Raw genomic sequence first — 17,511 nt, 5'->3', positions numbered from 1 at the left:
GTCTGGTTTTATGAACTGTGGTGCACAATGCTACATGCTGGTAGCAAGAACCTGTTTCATATCTAATACAGTCATTTACATCATCTAAAACAACCCCATACATATCAGTAAATTCAGCAGATGTGACTACATCACTCCTTCACACTGCGAGAGTAGTTGATGGACTCATAGCCAAGGAAGTACCTGCCCCATCCATTTGATCATCTGGTCTCAACAATATTGAACCGATCTTGGAAAGCTACGGAGAGCGTTATGCACACGTTAGACCCTACTCTGATAAATCTTCATGAGGTGCAAAAGACTGTTGAGTGGTCATATAGATCACCACAGCTCCCATTTCCTTGATAAAAGCAGCAAAAACTTTAAGTTGTAAGTTAGAAGCAACAAACTGAAATAAAAGCCAAACAGTAATGAAGGAATTGTAATGTAAAAAAAATATACCTCTGAACTAAGGATTTAGATTACCATTAGCACACACAAAATTTATATTCACAAGTTATGCAAGTTCTAGAGAACCCATGATTTGTCTCTCAATTACAAAGCAGGCATCATTGTCTTTAAATTTCTGTCAAATTACAAGTTGGCAATTACAACATTTATCATTTCTAATAATAATAAGTATTGATTATTGCTACTATTATTATTATGAAGCAACAAGCAATTTCTGTATACAGAAGATATCATCCATTTCCTAGAAACCTTATCATTTTACAACATTAAATAAATACTGAGTTGTAGAAATTTAGATACAGTGGTATATTCCCATCTGGTTGATCTGTTATGTGCCAAACAATGCTTATTTCAGAAATCAGTACTTTGCTCATGTTTTAGAAAAGAAGAGTACAGAAAAGTAAGATTTACCCAAAATGATGGGAACATTAATTAGAAAGGTGTGTGAGCAAGAAGCTCTCACCACACAGTGTGTGGACAAACGTGTTTTTTTTACAAACGCCAAGTTTACACTATTAACTTACATACAAAGACTGGGCCAGTGAAGAAAGTGTTGTTGTAATAGTGAAAGAAATAGGCAATGATATCTCATCAAGGAAATTACAGAACATATTGTTTCACAGTTGTTATCAATACTGTTCTGAAAATCCAAGTAGGATTTTGCAGTCACTTTATGCCAAGACTCCTTATGCTTCAACCTACTGTAGGAAGAATATTACATATTTATTGAAACACAAAATGGCTCACAATGCCTCTTTTGTGAAGATATTCTATTGGGGTGGAAGAAAGGCAACATGAAGTGACATTTTCAGCTCCTTTATAAGAAATTTGTGATTACTTTGGATACTGAGGAAAGCAAGGACAAATTTCTCTAGATGAGAAAGAAAGAAAGAAATTCATACAGATGTATTTCATTTCTTGAAAATATTATTATTATTATTATTTAAAAAGCATTATGTGGTTTTGCCCTCAGTTTTACCTCTTCCCCAAAAAATATTTAAAGGAAGAGAACAATATCATTGACAATGGTGGTGACATGACAGTGAGCTATCACATAACTCTTAAAATAGCCAAAACAGTTCATCCCTTCAGCAATGGAGACTATGTTAAAGACTGTTTTGTTGCTGCTGCAACAATCATGTGTCCAGTGATTCTTTCTGTTTTTCAAACAGTTCCTCTTTTGCAGAGAACAGTTTGCAGACATATTGAAGAAATGGCAAATGACATGGAGATGAAAAATTAAAGATAGGACTAAAGATCTAATTTTTTTCTCTTTTGCTTTGATTGAAGCCACAGATGTAATGGACATTTCTCAGATTACTGTATTTGTGAGAGGTGTTGATGCTGAGTTCAACGTCGTGGAGGAACACCTTAATTAAGTGCCAATGCTCAATACAACTACAGCCAATGATACATTTTCTTTCTTAGAAAACATTATTGACAAATATGACCTCTATTAGGAAAAACTTCCATTGTTCGCGACAGATAGAGCTCCTGTAATGATTTGTTTGTCAAAAGTCTCGTGTTGTTAAAGAGAAAGAGAAAGAGAGATGATAAAAGAAGTGTCCTGCATCATGTTAATCTGCTGGCAAAATGTGCCAAAATAAGTGGTGTCATGGTTGCTGTTGTAAAAACCATTAATAAACTGAGATGGCATTGTCTGGGACATCGACAGTGTAAGTCTTTCCTAGCAGAGCTAGAGAGTAACTATGGTCACTGGCCATATTTTTTTGTAGTATCCTGACAAGAGTTGAGGTGTTGTTTTCTAATGTTTTTCAGCTTGTGTTAAGACATAGCATTATTCATGGACATGACAGAAATGCCAGTTAAAGAGTTCCATGACCTTCATGTGGATATGACAAAAACGGTTCAAACGGCCACAGTGGCTGGCTGTGGATATGACATCTTGGATTCTAACTTCTAGAAGTGTCATTTGTTCACTTTTCAAATGTTGCATTAGTTACAAATTAACTACATTTTGAAAAGGAGACACTGAATTTATTACTGTGTACAGGCTTTGTTACAAAACTTTGATTGTAGATTTAGTGATTAAAATCAATTGGAACTTAATTTTAGTGATTTTGCAATTCTTTGCAGTGAGCACTGAAAGCATACCTCCTGAATTCAGTTGGAACTCCCTGAATTTCAGTGTAGTCATGTGCTCAGTGAGAGGTTTTGCACTGCAGAAAATATTGATATGGTTTAAAAGAACTTCCCTCAAGAACAATTCCCACAGATGATTCAAATAGCTCCTGCAGTATGTCTGTAACCACATATACGTGTGAAACTGTTTTCTCAACAATGAAAGTACAAAGTTGAAGCTTAGGTGTACCCTTACTGACTTTCACCTGACTGGGGCAATGCATCTGATGGCCAGTAATCTCACTTCAAAAATCAACATGTTAGAAAAAAAATTGCTTATTACTTAAGTCAGTGTTGTACTTGTGATCAGAAAGTTAAGTTGATGAGAGTGATAGTTTATTCTCTTTTTCTTGATCCCTGGCCACCAATCCCCTAGTTCTCCTCAGAACAGTACAGCAGAATTTAGAATGTATCTTACTGCTTGTACCTGCTCTTACTTTGTAGCCTGCTGGGATCATTACGGCATTACACTGGGAAAACATTATTCTTAATCTGTTTCTTTGTCACTGTGTTGTGCCTCTATTGAACTGTAGACAGTCATTTCATTTTCTGTCATCTGAACACCTCATTGACAGACATAGGAAAACAACATGACTTTTTTACAACCTTATAATTGACATGCAAAGCCTTATGTCATGAAATGGCACATAAAAGCACGCACAGTAGCATAAATCCATTTGCTTTTCCTTACAACAGAATTGATATAAGCTAAGTGTTATTACATTTTCGTTTGATGGCACCTTTGTGCAACCCAAGGCAGGCTATACTTCTGCAAATACTATGCACATGTTATATTTGTATTGTCCTGTTATAATTATGGCAATGAAAGGAATGTTAACAATCTAATGTGCCTACAAACTCAAGTGTAAGCTGTTGATCATGTATTTTTGGCAGTCTTTGACCCTGTTAGCGATTAAGAGAATGTTAGCTGCGCATGCATTGTGCCCACACAGCACATACAAATGCATACAGTGCCCATGGTCAGCCTCACAGGCATCTCACGCACCCATCCCTGATACGGATGATTAAAAAACTGCGTACTTTGATTTTATGAATCTTTGATCTGCTTAGAAGAGTTTCATCTACAAATGAGTAATTGATTTATAGATTACAACAGCTTAAAAAGCTATCATGGCAAAGACTGTGTTTTGTCATACAGTATCTAGGCACAACAGCATATAAACGACTTCCTGCAGTTATTGAAAAACTGTAATGAAAGGTACACATTGCCTATGGGACATTAAGAGTTCACATACAACAAGATTCAATAAAGTTCCTTAATCATGAACAATTTGATAGTCATTCGAAGAAAACAAGAAAAAGTAGCTGTAGACAGATCTTGAAATTTTCCAGTGGTTCTCTTCACAACATGGTTTCAACAACAACACATGCCATTACAAAAGTAAGCACTTAGCTGTATGGCAGCAAACAAAGTGAATATTTACAAAACAAAAACATAGCTATGTTAATGGCATTTTTAATTCCTCTTCAATCATCATTTACAGACCTGAATTTGTAATGAAAATTTCCTTTATTGCGAAGCAGCTCTACTAACTAAAAGTTGCATTCTTATATTTTCTTTCAGCTACCCAATGAAATCCTGCACAGCACTTTCTAAATTAGATTTAACAAAAATAGCCCTGCCTTTATTTATATATGTCAATGAAACTTTGAGAATTATAAAATTAAAAGTTCTGCGTATTGTACAATTAAAAACAGTTACAGATAAGTAAGTGCAAAGTTAATGGAAAGGAAAACTTAATTGTGATGGGTGACTGGAATTTGGTAGAAGAAAGAGGAAGAGAATGACAAATAGGAGAATATGGACTGGGGGAAAGAAATGAAAGAGGAAACTGCCTGGTAGAATTTTTCACAGAGAATAATTTAATCATCACTAATGCTGTTTGATAATGATAAAAAAAGGTTGTATACATGAAAGAGACCTGGAAACACTGAAAGGTTTGAGATTGATTATATAATGGCGAGAAAGAGATTTCAGAACTAGATTTTAAATGATAAGACATTTGCAGGGTCAAAAGTGGATTCTAACCACAATTTATTGGTTATTAACTGTAGACTCAAACTGAAGAAATTGCAGAAAGTTAGGAAATTACAGAGATTGGACTTAGATAAGTTGAAATAACAAGAATTGTTGAGAGTTTCAGAGGCAGCATTAGAGACAACTGACTACAACAGGGGAAAGGAATACAGTATGAGACAAGTGGTTACTTTCAGAAATGAAATAGGAAGACATCAGAGAATCAAATAGGAAAAAAGACAAGGCTTAGTAGAAATCCTTAGATATCACAGGAGATACTGAATTTAACTGATGAAATGAGAAAATATAAAACTGCAGCAGATGAAGAGGTGTTAACAGGAAGTGCAAAATGGCAAAGCAAGAGTGCCTAGACAAAAAATGTAAATCTATAGAAGCATGTATCACTAGGGGAAAGATTGATACTGCCAACAGCGAAATTAAACAGGCCTTTGGAGAAAAGAGAAGCAGCTATATGAATATCAGGAGCTCAGATGAAAAACCAGTACTAAGCAAAGAAGAGAGAGCTGAAACATGGAAGGACTATATACAAGGGAAATTAACTTGAAGGCAAGGGAAGAGAAAGTAGATGAATATGAGATGGGAGATATGATACTGTGAGAAAATCTGAAAGAGCAATGAAAAACCTAGGCTGAAAAATGACCCCTGGAGCACATGACATTCCCTCAGAGCTGCTTGTGTCCTTGGGAGAGTCGACCATGACAAAACTATTCCATCTGGTGTGCAATGTTTACGAGACAGGGGAAATATACTCAGACTTAAAAAAGACTGCAAGAATTTGAATTCAAAAGAAAGAAGGTGTTGACAGGTGTGGATACTATCAAACTGTCAGTTTAATAAGTTGTTGCACCACATGATGAATTCAGTGTGCATGCCTAAATTTCATGAAGATTTACTTAGTGAGCTCAGAGCCAAGCAGGCCAGCTCAGAATTGGTGTGTCAATTGGTATGTCAACATGGCATACTGCCAATGTAACAGAAGGCAAGGCACTAGTTGACTGTTGCCATGCAACCTCAGAGCGAGGGATGCATTTAGCGAATACTGCAGTACTACATAACAGGGCAATTGTAGTAACACTTTGTAACTCAAAGCACCAGAGTGCCACTGTAATAGTCAAACGGTGCAGTAAGACCTGAGCACAAAAATCAAGAATAGAGGCAAGGAATGCTGATGAGTCCAATAAACCAGGGCAAATTTGCTCATCCACCTAGAGATACTATGTAGTAGGTGCATGCTCTGCTGCTTAAATAATCAGGCTTTTGGAGTTCCCAGACATATTCAGTCATGCTGCCATTCTGTCTGTGTCACCAATGCCAGGTTGAATGATGGTCTATTGAGTTTTAGTGAAATTGCAACAAGCTGATCGATGATGATCTGCGTCGTACCTGTTTGCAGATCTTGATCTCTAGATGATGTAGCCATTACGATGTGAGCCACAGCTATTGTCTCCTGTTGCAACCTACTTGGACATCACAAATGAGAAGTAGACTGGTGTGCTGCCAGCCCTCCACCTACTAAGGGGCATTCCTGGATGATCTGCAAACTGTGATCCCCACACCATCCAGGTGCGGCACATCTGCACAGCCCCCTAGCTTTTCTGTGAACATCTACTGCAGTCTTGGTCATCCAGTGTTGGGAGACCAGGACCAGTCTTTCATAACAACAACTGTCCTGGACCGTGCAGTCAGCTACACTCACCTAAGTGCATGATGGACTGTCCACAAGAGCATTAAGGTGTAGAGCTACCATGTGTGGTGTAAAACATCTGGTAATCGACAGTACCTACTCTCTCCTGTGTTGCAGTCTGAACACCATACGCAGGCCACCACTCATTGACCTGTGGCACCAGTGTCACGACTTGCTGATGAGAAGCATCAGCAGGTCTCTCCAGTGTGCTCCAGAGGCCACACATACTGCACAATGCTATGAAGCAGCTACATTACTCTAAGGTGTATTCATCCTGGTAGCAAAATGACATTCCACGTATCACTATGTTACTGAAGCCTCCATGTGGAGCACCACTCCTGCACCACAGCTCTATTCCCTGACCCATAGTGGCATTGGCTGACCTGTGTCACTACAAAGTCATTCTTGCAAAATATTGATATGTACTATTTATAGAAGAATGGAAAAATTGGTAGAAGTTGGTCCCATGGAAGATCAGTTTGGTTTCCAGAGAAATGTTGGAGCACGCAAGGCAACACTGACCCTATGACTTACCTTAGAAGATAAGTTAAGGAAAGGCAAAACTACATTTATAACGCTTGTAGATTCAGAGAAAGCTTTTGACAATGTTGACTGGAACACACTATTTGAAATTCTGAAGGTAGCAGGGGTAAAATTCAGGGAGCGAAAGGTTATTTACAACTCATCCAGAAACCAGACAGCTGTTATAAGAGCCGAAAATAATGAAAGGGAAGCCATAATTGAGAAGGGAGTTGACAGGATTGTAGGATATTCACAGCATTATCCAACATATACATTGAGTAAGCTGTAAAGGAAAGCAACGAGAAATTTAGAAAGGGAATTAAACAAAAGCTTTGCAGTTTGCAAGTGACATTGTAATTCTGTCAGAGATATGAATGGACTTGGAATTGCAGTTGAATGGAATGGATAGTGTCTTGAAAGGAGGATATGAAATGAAAATTAACAAAAGCAAAACAAAGGCAATGGAATGTAGTCAAATTAAATCAGGCAATACTGAGGAAATTAGATTAGGAAGTGAGGCACTGATAGTAGTAGATGAGTTTTGCTTTTTGGGCAATAAAATAATTTATGAGTGCTGAAGTAAAGAGGATATAAAATGTAAAATGGCAAGTCTTTCTAAAGAAGAGAAATTTGTTAACATTGAATATAAAATTACATGTTAGGAAGTGTTCTCTGAACACTGGCATGTAGCCTTCTAGGGAAGTGAAACATGGTTGATAAGCAGCTCAGACAAGAAGAGAACAGAAGCCTTTGAAATATGGTGCTACAGAAGAATGCTGAAGATTACATGGGTAGATTGTGTAACTAATGAGGAGGTACTGAAGGAGAACTGGGGAGGAAAGGAATTTGTAACATAATTTGACTAAAAAAAGATCAGTTCATAGGACACATTCTGAAATGTCAAGGAACCATCAATTTAGTTTTGGAGGGAAGTGTGTGTGTGTGTGTGGGGGGGGGGTAAAAATTGCAGAGACAGACCAAGAGGTGATTACAGTAAGCAGGTTCAAATAGATGTGGGTTGCAGCAGTTATTCAGAGATGAAGAGGCTTGCACGGGATATAGTAGCATGGAAAGTTGCATCAAACCAGTCTTTGGACTGAAGACAACAACAACAACACAAAAGCAAACTGATGTGGCTTCAGCATTAGGTACCTACGACTGTCTGAAGGGTCATTATTATCACAAATGTAAAAAAGTGGATATTTTATCATTTTCTTTAGCATTTTTGCATGGATTCTTTGGATAACTCTGAGGCAACAACATTTGCAAATGATTACTAGTAGGGGCATGAACTTCACTGGTCAGGGAAATGTAGCAATTAAGATCTCCAACAGGACCTTTCTCTGGACAGCAAAGCTGACTTTCCAGGTTTCCCCTCATGGTTGATACAGAAGAGGGGATCATGCATGCTTCATGTGATTACATTGACACCAATAAATGCTATTAATACTGCAACATTTTAAAGTATGTGCTTAAAAATTTCTGACAGTGGTGTATTAAGGGAATGGCAAGAAGGACTTACTTTTAAACGAAAAGAAGTTCCAAGATTACAGTAATACATTGCAGGCACTGGCAAAGATTTTTTAGAAATGATAAGTAGTGACTAAAAAGCAGATAAATATTTCAAAAACTGTTGAGTTATTTTTTTACACTGTTGATTATAGCTCAGATGAAGAGGCTTCTTGAAAATGTATACCACATAATGAGAAATTCACAGCAAACATTTTTGTTGTTGTTTGCTGCAGTAGTGACTCTTTTAGCCTTATATAAAAACTCTAAAAACTGCAAACAAATTAGATGCCAGTCTTTAATTAGGAAGAAGGAAAGTGTGTAAACTAAATGATAAATGAAAATAATAGCAAATAATCTCTGTTCAGAAAGAAGCAGTAGATGAATTGTCATCAAACATTTTTAGATACCACCTGTGTAAAGACGATCACACACACAATAAAAAATTCCATTTATATTGGTTTATATCACTGTATTAAGAAAATAAAGGGCAAAAGTAATAATAAAAAGCAGCATCCAACAGAAACTAATACAATCAGAATTATAAGGCTCTCATTCTATAGCAAATTAACAGCTGCAATGGAAGAATCAATTGCTACATTTGTACTTGAATCCATGAAACTACACCATGGCAGCATTCTATGGCATATAAGGCAAATGATTAGCAATATGTGCACTCAAAAAATGCAATTAGTGTATACTCTTGTTGAAGCTAAATATCATTAGGTGCTCAATTCTCGGGATTATTGATTTGTTATTAATTATCAACATGCATGTCTTGGCATGCTGCTTTTGATTTTTTTAAAGTGAACATTTCTACCATTATTTTGACAATATTAATTAGAACAGATTGTTACTCATCACATAGAGAAGGTACTCAGTGACTACCCTTCCATTCTCCAACCCAGTGCTGTTTCCCCTTTGTTACTGTCCTCTGTCCCAATACATTAAATGCCCAGTGGCTTTTCTTTCATCCTTCTATCCACTGCTGTTTCCCTTTGTTATTGTTCTCCATCACATTACATTAAACATCCAGTGGCTTATCTTCCATTCTAAAATTCAGTGCTGTTTCTCTTTGTTGCTATTCTCCATCCCATTTCAATGCCTCCTTTATGTTATGAGTAGCAATCTACCCTAACTCATGTTGTTATTTTGTAACAGATTTTCATAGTTTGATTTCTACCATTACTTAACCTAGGGAGGAATTCCACTGAATACTACTTGCATTGTTTTATACCTTGTCAAATGTGTATTTTCATAATACATTATTTGGGAATCACAAGACTTCAAAACAACTTGATTATGTTACACTTTTAATGCCTCTCAAAAACTGTCTTGATAAAGCAAGCCATGGTGGGTGATGTATACTGGTTTAACAAACATTTATCCCCTTTTTCTGTACCCACAAGCACTCAGCAACAAACCTGTATTTATTTACTTTATAACTGCTTTGCTCACTAATAGCATATTTTTAAAAAAAATTACGTTCCATGTTGCATATTTTAAAAATTGTTCCATTTTACTTCAAATCTGAACTCCATTTTCCAGTAATTCATAAGCACAGATACCTCCTTCTGTGGGGCAGAAACATTACATTTCTGGCAGTGACTATGCTGAAGCAATTATCATCTTCATCAAAATGACACTTAGAAATACTGATATGAAGCCATAACATTTGTTAGTAAACAACAGACTGTTAGAGCACAGAATTTTAACACAAACCATTATCCTACCTCTAACCACTTCTGGTGGTAGTTCTACTGGCTCATTCTCACAGATGATCAATTTTGGTTTCCTAAGTTGACCTAAAATTAGGACAACAAAAACAAAATTATGGGTAAAATTATGCATTATGACTTTTAGAAGTTATTATTTTATCCATTATGTAGTGGAATTGCACATATTACAGTACGAATATTCCCTTGAGGCATATTTATGAAACTTAAAGTGTTATGCTTGTTTTTACAACAAAATAGTTTCATGTCAAGTTAAAGAAATTCTGAGAATGTATTGTATAGAATAAGAAAATCGCTAACATTCACGAATAGTTCACCATGAAGTTCAGTTTCTAACAGAAATACATACAGGATACATCACAAACTAAGCAGCAAAATGAGAAATATAATAATAAGAATTATTTAGTAACTCATATTATCCAGTGTATTACTATGAAGTTATGCACTCCTGTCTGTAGCATATCATATAGAGTATGTAAATTTAGTCTAACTCAAATTATGGATATATAAATCCAGTAACTTAAGGCCTGTATATTTATTTATATGTTTACAAAGTTGAGCAGAAAATCAAATTTGTCAAGCTACAAACTTTCACTGGTGTAGAATACGGACTGGTAATGGGCAAAGGAAGACAAGATGGTTGACATAGTGAAGTAAATGATTAATATATTTGTGGACCTCCAGTATGTTGTGATAGTGAATGACAGACAACACAGTGGTATGGACTACACAACACACTTTATTTTATAGAAACTCAATACATACCAAAATACAAGACATAATACACTTGAGTCACAGAGTGAACTTAACTGCTGCTGTCAAATATCAGAAATAAAACTGCAAGTCATTTTCTCTGGACTGTGATGCTAACGTTCCCACATATTCATCCTTACACACCATTGAGGAAAACTTATCTAACAAGTTTTACAGTGCCTACCCCAAGCCCCTCTTCGACTACACATTGCCCCAAAGACGTGTTGCTGGGATGTGCTTACAAAATTTGCCTGGAGTACAGTGGGGTCTAGAACCACAAGATTCTGCATATTATCAAAATTACATTCTTCTGAATCAGCATAGTAATGTTCTAAAGGACATCAAAGTAACTTGCACTGTTGAAATGGGATGTCAAAATGATAGTCTCCACCAGATTGTTACAAACAATTCCACAACAAATCTGCCAGTAAACACTGCATGGCATTTATCATCTCAGATATGACTATCCCTATATGTAGAAGTATCCATCTTAAATGAACCATCTGTTCAGCAAATGAGATTTGTGTTGCAAAGGTATTGTCATCAGCATTTCACAACAAAATCCATTATACAAATTGAACATCATGTTAAAGCCATATGGCAACATTTCCTTCCCCTTAATGTATCTGGTTTGTATTATGCTTGCAGATTTTTGATGTTTGACTTGAGCTCATAACAGGGACAATGTTATGTGTCCTAGTTGAGAGTTGACTGAAAACTCTCATGTGCACAAGGATCTCCTCATTGTGAATCTATGGAACAAAAAATGAATCTAATCTAATCTTAAAAACATCGTCAGGCTTACATTGTACTTATGCCAATATAGCAAATATGAAAAATGTATGTTTCTTGAAGTTTAGCTAACAGGGTGTGTTGTAGAAAGTGTCAGCAAGAAACTGGCACCAGCAGAAACTGAAGACACCTTTTCCATTTCTTCTAACATTGCAATAACACATCATTATGTTGGTGAGCCACCTATGCTTAGTAAATGACTGGTTGTAGCTGCTTGTAGAAATATCAACATAAAATAAGGAGAATAGAGACTGAGAAAATAGCATTGTCATCTGGTTCAACACTGTATACATAACCATAACAAATTTTAGGTTTGATGACTGTACCTCTGAAATGACTACATCTACAATGTATGACACACTTGAACAAATGAACACAAACCCAAAACAAGATTTCAGGAGTGATGAGTTACTTGAGAAGAAATGATTTCCATTGCAAGGGGTGCCATTGTCCTTAGTTTGTTGCATGATTTCTGATTCCAATTGTATATGGCGCATCAAGGAATTTCTTCTGTAGGCTTAATTTAAAATTCTAATCTTAATCTCAAGCACAACTACTAATTCCAGAACTATTATCATAACACTATATTTGAGATTCCTGGAAATCACACTTCCCGGTTCCAGATGAGTGTAAATGTATTTTAAACTTTTTAAACACTGAAAATGGGAGGGGTAATTAAGGAGGTTCAGAGTAAAATAATTCTGAAATACAAAATACCAATGCTCATTTCAACAATGTAAATATCCAAACATGACTGGATTTGTAATGTTGTGTTTGGGATTTTATTTCCTGGGAATTTAGTATCAAAGATATTCAATACAAAGGGTATCATTAATTTTATTTTCCCTTTAATCATTATTTGCACTAGAACTATAATTTCATACGGAAGCATTTATAGAACCAACCAAATCAATTGTTTGGGTTCTCCCGACCCCCCCACCCCTACCCCTTTTTTTATATACAAATTAATAGCTGCAAAACTTTTGTATCAATTTTGGTCCATGTCAAAGAAGTATGTGCATTGAATAATGAGAAATTTGTTTTGACTATGCAACTTAAAAAAGGCTAAGTTTTAATTTAAGTATGTATTAATAAATATCTGCAATTATTAATTTTGTGTAAATCACATGTTCACAAATTTATTAACTGCCTCTGCTGTACTTGAAAATTATCACAAATTTTTGTCTGTGCTTGTAATGTGTATGTGAAGTATCCTAACCTTTGCTTTTACAGCAGTAAATATTATTGTCTATGAAATAAACTTCATTAATCACATCACTCACTCAAAACAAACTACTCTCACAAATGATGTTAACATTATCTTTCATAGGTACATTTGATTATTTGAAAGATCTAGGCATCATATAACTTTCAAAAATGTTTTATAATTACATTACTACTGTTGCTGAATAATTTTCATTTATAATTACTTTGGCCAGGTCATCATATTTAGAACTTTTGTAATCAGTATGTTTCATTGAACAATTACCTTAACTGAATAATTGACACAAATCAAAACTGAAAGAAACCAGAAAGTGTCACACATTCCTTAGGAATGGAAATCAATAGGAGGAATATCACTATTTATTTCATGGGCAAAGTTCTGCTGAAATCCGTTCATAAGGTTATGGTAACTTGTCTTGAACATCCAGAGAATTTAATGTTTGTTATCTCTCTGATAGTAAGCAACAAGGTCAAATAATGCAAGAGGTAAAGGTAAGTACTCACCATACACGCTAAGAAAAAGAAATGATGCACCATGAAGGAGTTATGAAAATTGATCACAAATTGATATTCATACAGGTATCGACAGAAAATGCAAAATTCTAAACTTTGGCAGCTGATGGATGAATGTGTGACACTGCAGTGCAATTTCACCACACAGCTGGGAAAGACAGTAAACAGTGACATGTCAATATCAGGGCATAAACTATTTCCAAATTTCATTCTCTGTGTACTCAGTTGCACATTAACTAGCCTCCCAGACAGGTGTGTGAATGGTGTACACAGACGTGGGCATTTGAGAAAGGACATTTCGAGTACTTGGTGAATCACTCAACATTTGAATAGGACTGATGCCATTCTTTGATTATGTTGGCAGGAATGGGTGAACTATGGCCAAACACAGAGTCAAGAACAAACCAATCAACCTAGAGAGATGGCAGGACGGGAGGACCAAGCAATCATCAGAGAGTCACTCAGAGCCCTGAGTTTGTCATTATCATTGATCTCACACGCAATTGGTGCTTCAATAACCTCAAAGACCATTAATAGTTGGCTCACAGAAAGGAGGCTGACCTCATGGTGCCCCTTGCACTGAGTGCTATTGACCTCTGTACACCAACAAGCCTGTCTGCAGTGGTACTAGGCACATTCGGCCTGGAATCTTGTTCACTAGAGTAGAATTGTCTTCAGTGATAAGTCCTGCTTTGAATTGAGCCCTGATGACCAGCAAAGACATGTCTGGAGGCACCCCAGATCATAGTGGGATACCAACCTGGTTATCACCTACCATATGGTCTGGGGTTTAATTTCATTTCATAACAGGACTCCTTTGGTTGTCATTCGCAGCAACCTTACAGCACATTGGTACTTCAGTGATGTTCTACACTCCGTTTTGTTGCCTTGCATGGCAAGCCATCCTGGAATTACATTTCAACAAGGTAGTGTCTGCCCACATGTGATGAGAGTTTCTTCTGCTTGTCTTCATGCTTACCAAACCCTGCCTTGGCCAGCAATGTTGCCACATCTCTTCCCAAACTGAGAATTTTTGTAGCATTATGGGCAGGGCTCTCCAACCAGCCTGGGATTTTGACAATCTAATGCACCAATTGGACAGAACTTGGCATGATGTCGTTCTGGAGGACATCCAACAACTCTATCAATGCCTAGCCAAATAACTACCTATGTAAGGGCCAGAAGTGGATGAATGCATAATTGACTTGCTCAATTTGTGAAACTCTTTATCTTGAATAAATAATCCAATTTTTTTCTGAAATTTTATTCATTTGTTTGTCTGTACATGTAAATCACATCTACTGATTTCCACCCCATTTGCTGCAATGGCCACTGTGTCAAGTTGTGTCTTACAATAAACAATGCATTCCTTTGCGAGGGCAGTTCTCCATCTCTGTGCATTACAAGAATATGGAATGGCAACATACATTGTTAGTGGTAAATTCATCATTGGTAAGAAATATTTTTGGTTTAGACCCCTTTTCTGTTTTTTGTTTCCAGGTGGTTGACAGAGTACATTTAGTATCTTGAGCACATTTAGTGTCTTAACTGCTCCACTTTCAAGATTAAGGCTCCTTCCTGTGGTCATACAATTAGCTGTTTGAGAATGCCTTGGGTCATGCAGAAAACTTTGAGGCATATGTCTTCCTGAAGTCTTCAATGATACCTGAACTTTGTCACCCTTGCCCCATTTCTTTTGCCTTGCTTGACAATGTCAAGGCCAAGTTGCAACATTGGAAGGATCTTGTTGTTGTTTCTCCTATGTCATTTAGTCAATGGGCCACCCCTCTGGTGGTGATTCAGAAGCCAGATTGTGCCATATGCCTTTGTGGTGATTTGAAACAGTCAGTCAGTGCACAGTGTGCCCTGGTTTTGTATCCAGTTCCACAGCTGGAGAAGTTGTTGGTGAAGTTGTGGGCCAGTATTTTTTATGCATAAACTTGCATGATGGATACCTGCAGTTGCTGTTGGATACAACTTCTCAGAATTTCTTGGTGCTCAACATTATCATTGGGCTTTACCAATTTAATAACTTGCCTTTTCCTGTGATGATACACTGTCTAGTTTTCTTGCCACATACCAGCTGACATTGTTTAATGAGTGCAGTCTGGTGGAACATTTCCATGAGTGCCAGCTGCAGGGTCTTTTGAATTTGTTGCGCCATAAGCTATATACCCCAGACCATCATGATTCAACCCTTTTGCATCACAGGGCTGCCATTTGGGCCTGGTCTTTCTACCGACAGTAAGGATGACTTACAGGTATAGTGGCAGGCCACAAAGCTCGGCATTTGTTTGTAGCGGACATTTGTTAGGAGCAGTTGTGTTAGCAACCTGTTGGACCCTCACAACTGCCATCTCCACACTTGCTAGATGATGCAGTCTGGTGGAACATTTCCATGAGTGCCAGCTGCAGGGTCTTTTGAATTTGTTGCACCATAAGCCATATACCCAAGACCATCATGATTCAACCCTTTTGCCTCACAGGGCTGCCATTGGGGCCTGGTCTTTCTGCCGACAGCAAAGATGACTTTCAGGTATAGTGGCAGGCCACAAAGATTGGAATTTGTTTTTAGTGGACATTGGTTAGGGGCAGTTGTGTTAGCAACCTGTTGGACCCTCACAACTGCCATCTCTACACCGGCTAGATGATGGGGTCAATCACAGAACTGATCCAATGAGGGGTTCCCAATTATGACAGCAACTAGGGCCCTGGTGGGGATAGCTCTGGTGACTGCCAAGGTGGAGTTCATGGAATTTGATCTGGTGCCCCCCTTCCCCCCATTCACCAGTGCTGAGTCCTCACCCCCACCAATGCTAGCAGATCAACTATCACCCAGTCTCCAGAACCTTCCACCATATGGCAGAGGTAGCTGCATCTGCATTATCTCCATCAGTGGTTGATCCACTGCCACAGAGTCTTGCACCATCACTGGTTTTATGACAGAGGTCGTGGCAGAAATAAGGCCATTTACACCTCTATGTGGCCTTTTCAGGGGGGAGTGGTTTAGTGTCCCTGTGCTTGGTCATCAAGATAGATATAGATGAGTTGGTATGGATACTGCAGCATTACAGAACAGAATGCTGTCATGGAAGGCACACAGGAAGTGTGGCTTTGGCACACCCATTGACTTAAGAGTTTACTTTCCAGTGGTGGTAGGCCTTGCCCAGCAGTTCTTCCATTGATTTCAGCTACCTCAGACCTGGCCTTTGCCGCACACTGTTCTTTGTTTCCAGGTGCTAGTGTCAGTTGTTTGTGCTGGTCATGTTTGTGTTTATCCTTAGACTCTTCTCAATGCAGTGTTCAGACTCACTGTCCCCCATAGACTGACTCTCACATTCAGTTATGTTCCCTCTTCCAGCATTCAGCTCTGTGGCTTTGCTGTTGAGTCAGTGTCAGCTCATATAGTTACATTCATGCTGACAATGATGGTTTGTGGTATTTTTGTACCTTGTGTGGAAATAAAAGAAGTGAAATGGGATCACACAAAAAAAAACATCAACCATAAAGTCTAATATCAGAGGTGACAGAGAAATCACAAAGCAGAGCAGGATCAGAAAAGGAACACACACAAGCAGCAACAACAGATGAGTAGCAACACAGAAACCATTACAAAGGTAATCTATATTCACAGCTGAAGAAGGAAGAACATCTGCAATGGAAATTGCAACAACATGTGCAACAGACAAAAGGAATGTAAGTACTTTAAGGAGTAAATATAACAATTCAGTGAATAATAGAGATGCTGAGTTCTTGAAAGGCTTGTAAACAAAACAGATCTTTTCTAGCTTTTGGTCAATTTTTTTTCAGAGCTACAGAGTACATGCACACTGCACACCTGCACACCTACCTACCCCCCCCCCCCCTCCCCACAAACACACACACACACACACACACACACACACACAGGTTATGTTGAGTGGAGTTGCAAGTGAAGAAAGCTGGCAGGGAATGGTAGGGGTGCTCAGAAGATGCACTGGACAGGAAGGTGGCACCAATGAGCTTGTTCTGGCCGCAGACATGGGGAGTTGTGTCCAGCACACAGTAACATGGAGGAATGGTTTGGAAGGATGAGAAAGAATGGAGGAAGAAGGAGACTGAGTGGAAGAGGGCGTGTGAATGCAGGA

At 37.8% G+C, this 17,511-nt stretch overlaps 1 protein-coding gene across 5 annotated transcripts in view; it reads right to left on the bottom strand.

The window, feature by feature from the left end:
* The window catches only part of LOC124556772 (LIM domain and actin-binding protein 1), a 222,180-nt gene that overhangs the window by 86,095 nt on the left and 118,574 nt on the right, over nt 1-17,511 (bottom strand). For all 5 annotated transcript variants that reach the window (XM_047130782.1, XM_047130783.1, XM_047130784.1 and 2 more), the window contains one exon: nt 10,100-10,171. In XM_047130782.1, the coding sequence (XP_046986738.1) occupies nt 10,100-10,171 (72 nt within the window). The remainder of the gene's footprint in view (nt 1-10,099; nt 10,172-17,511) is intronic.

Source organism: Schistocerca americana, chromosome X (assembly GCF_021461395.2).
Source record: "Schistocerca americana isolate TAMUIC-IGC-003095 chromosome X, iqSchAmer2.1, whole genome shotgun sequence".
Taxonomy (NCBI): Eukaryota; Metazoa; Arthropoda; class Insecta; order Orthoptera; family Acrididae; genus Schistocerca; species Schistocerca americana.
Note: the sequence above shows the minus strand (reverse complement) of the source record. Positions and strands in the feature narration are given on the sequence as shown.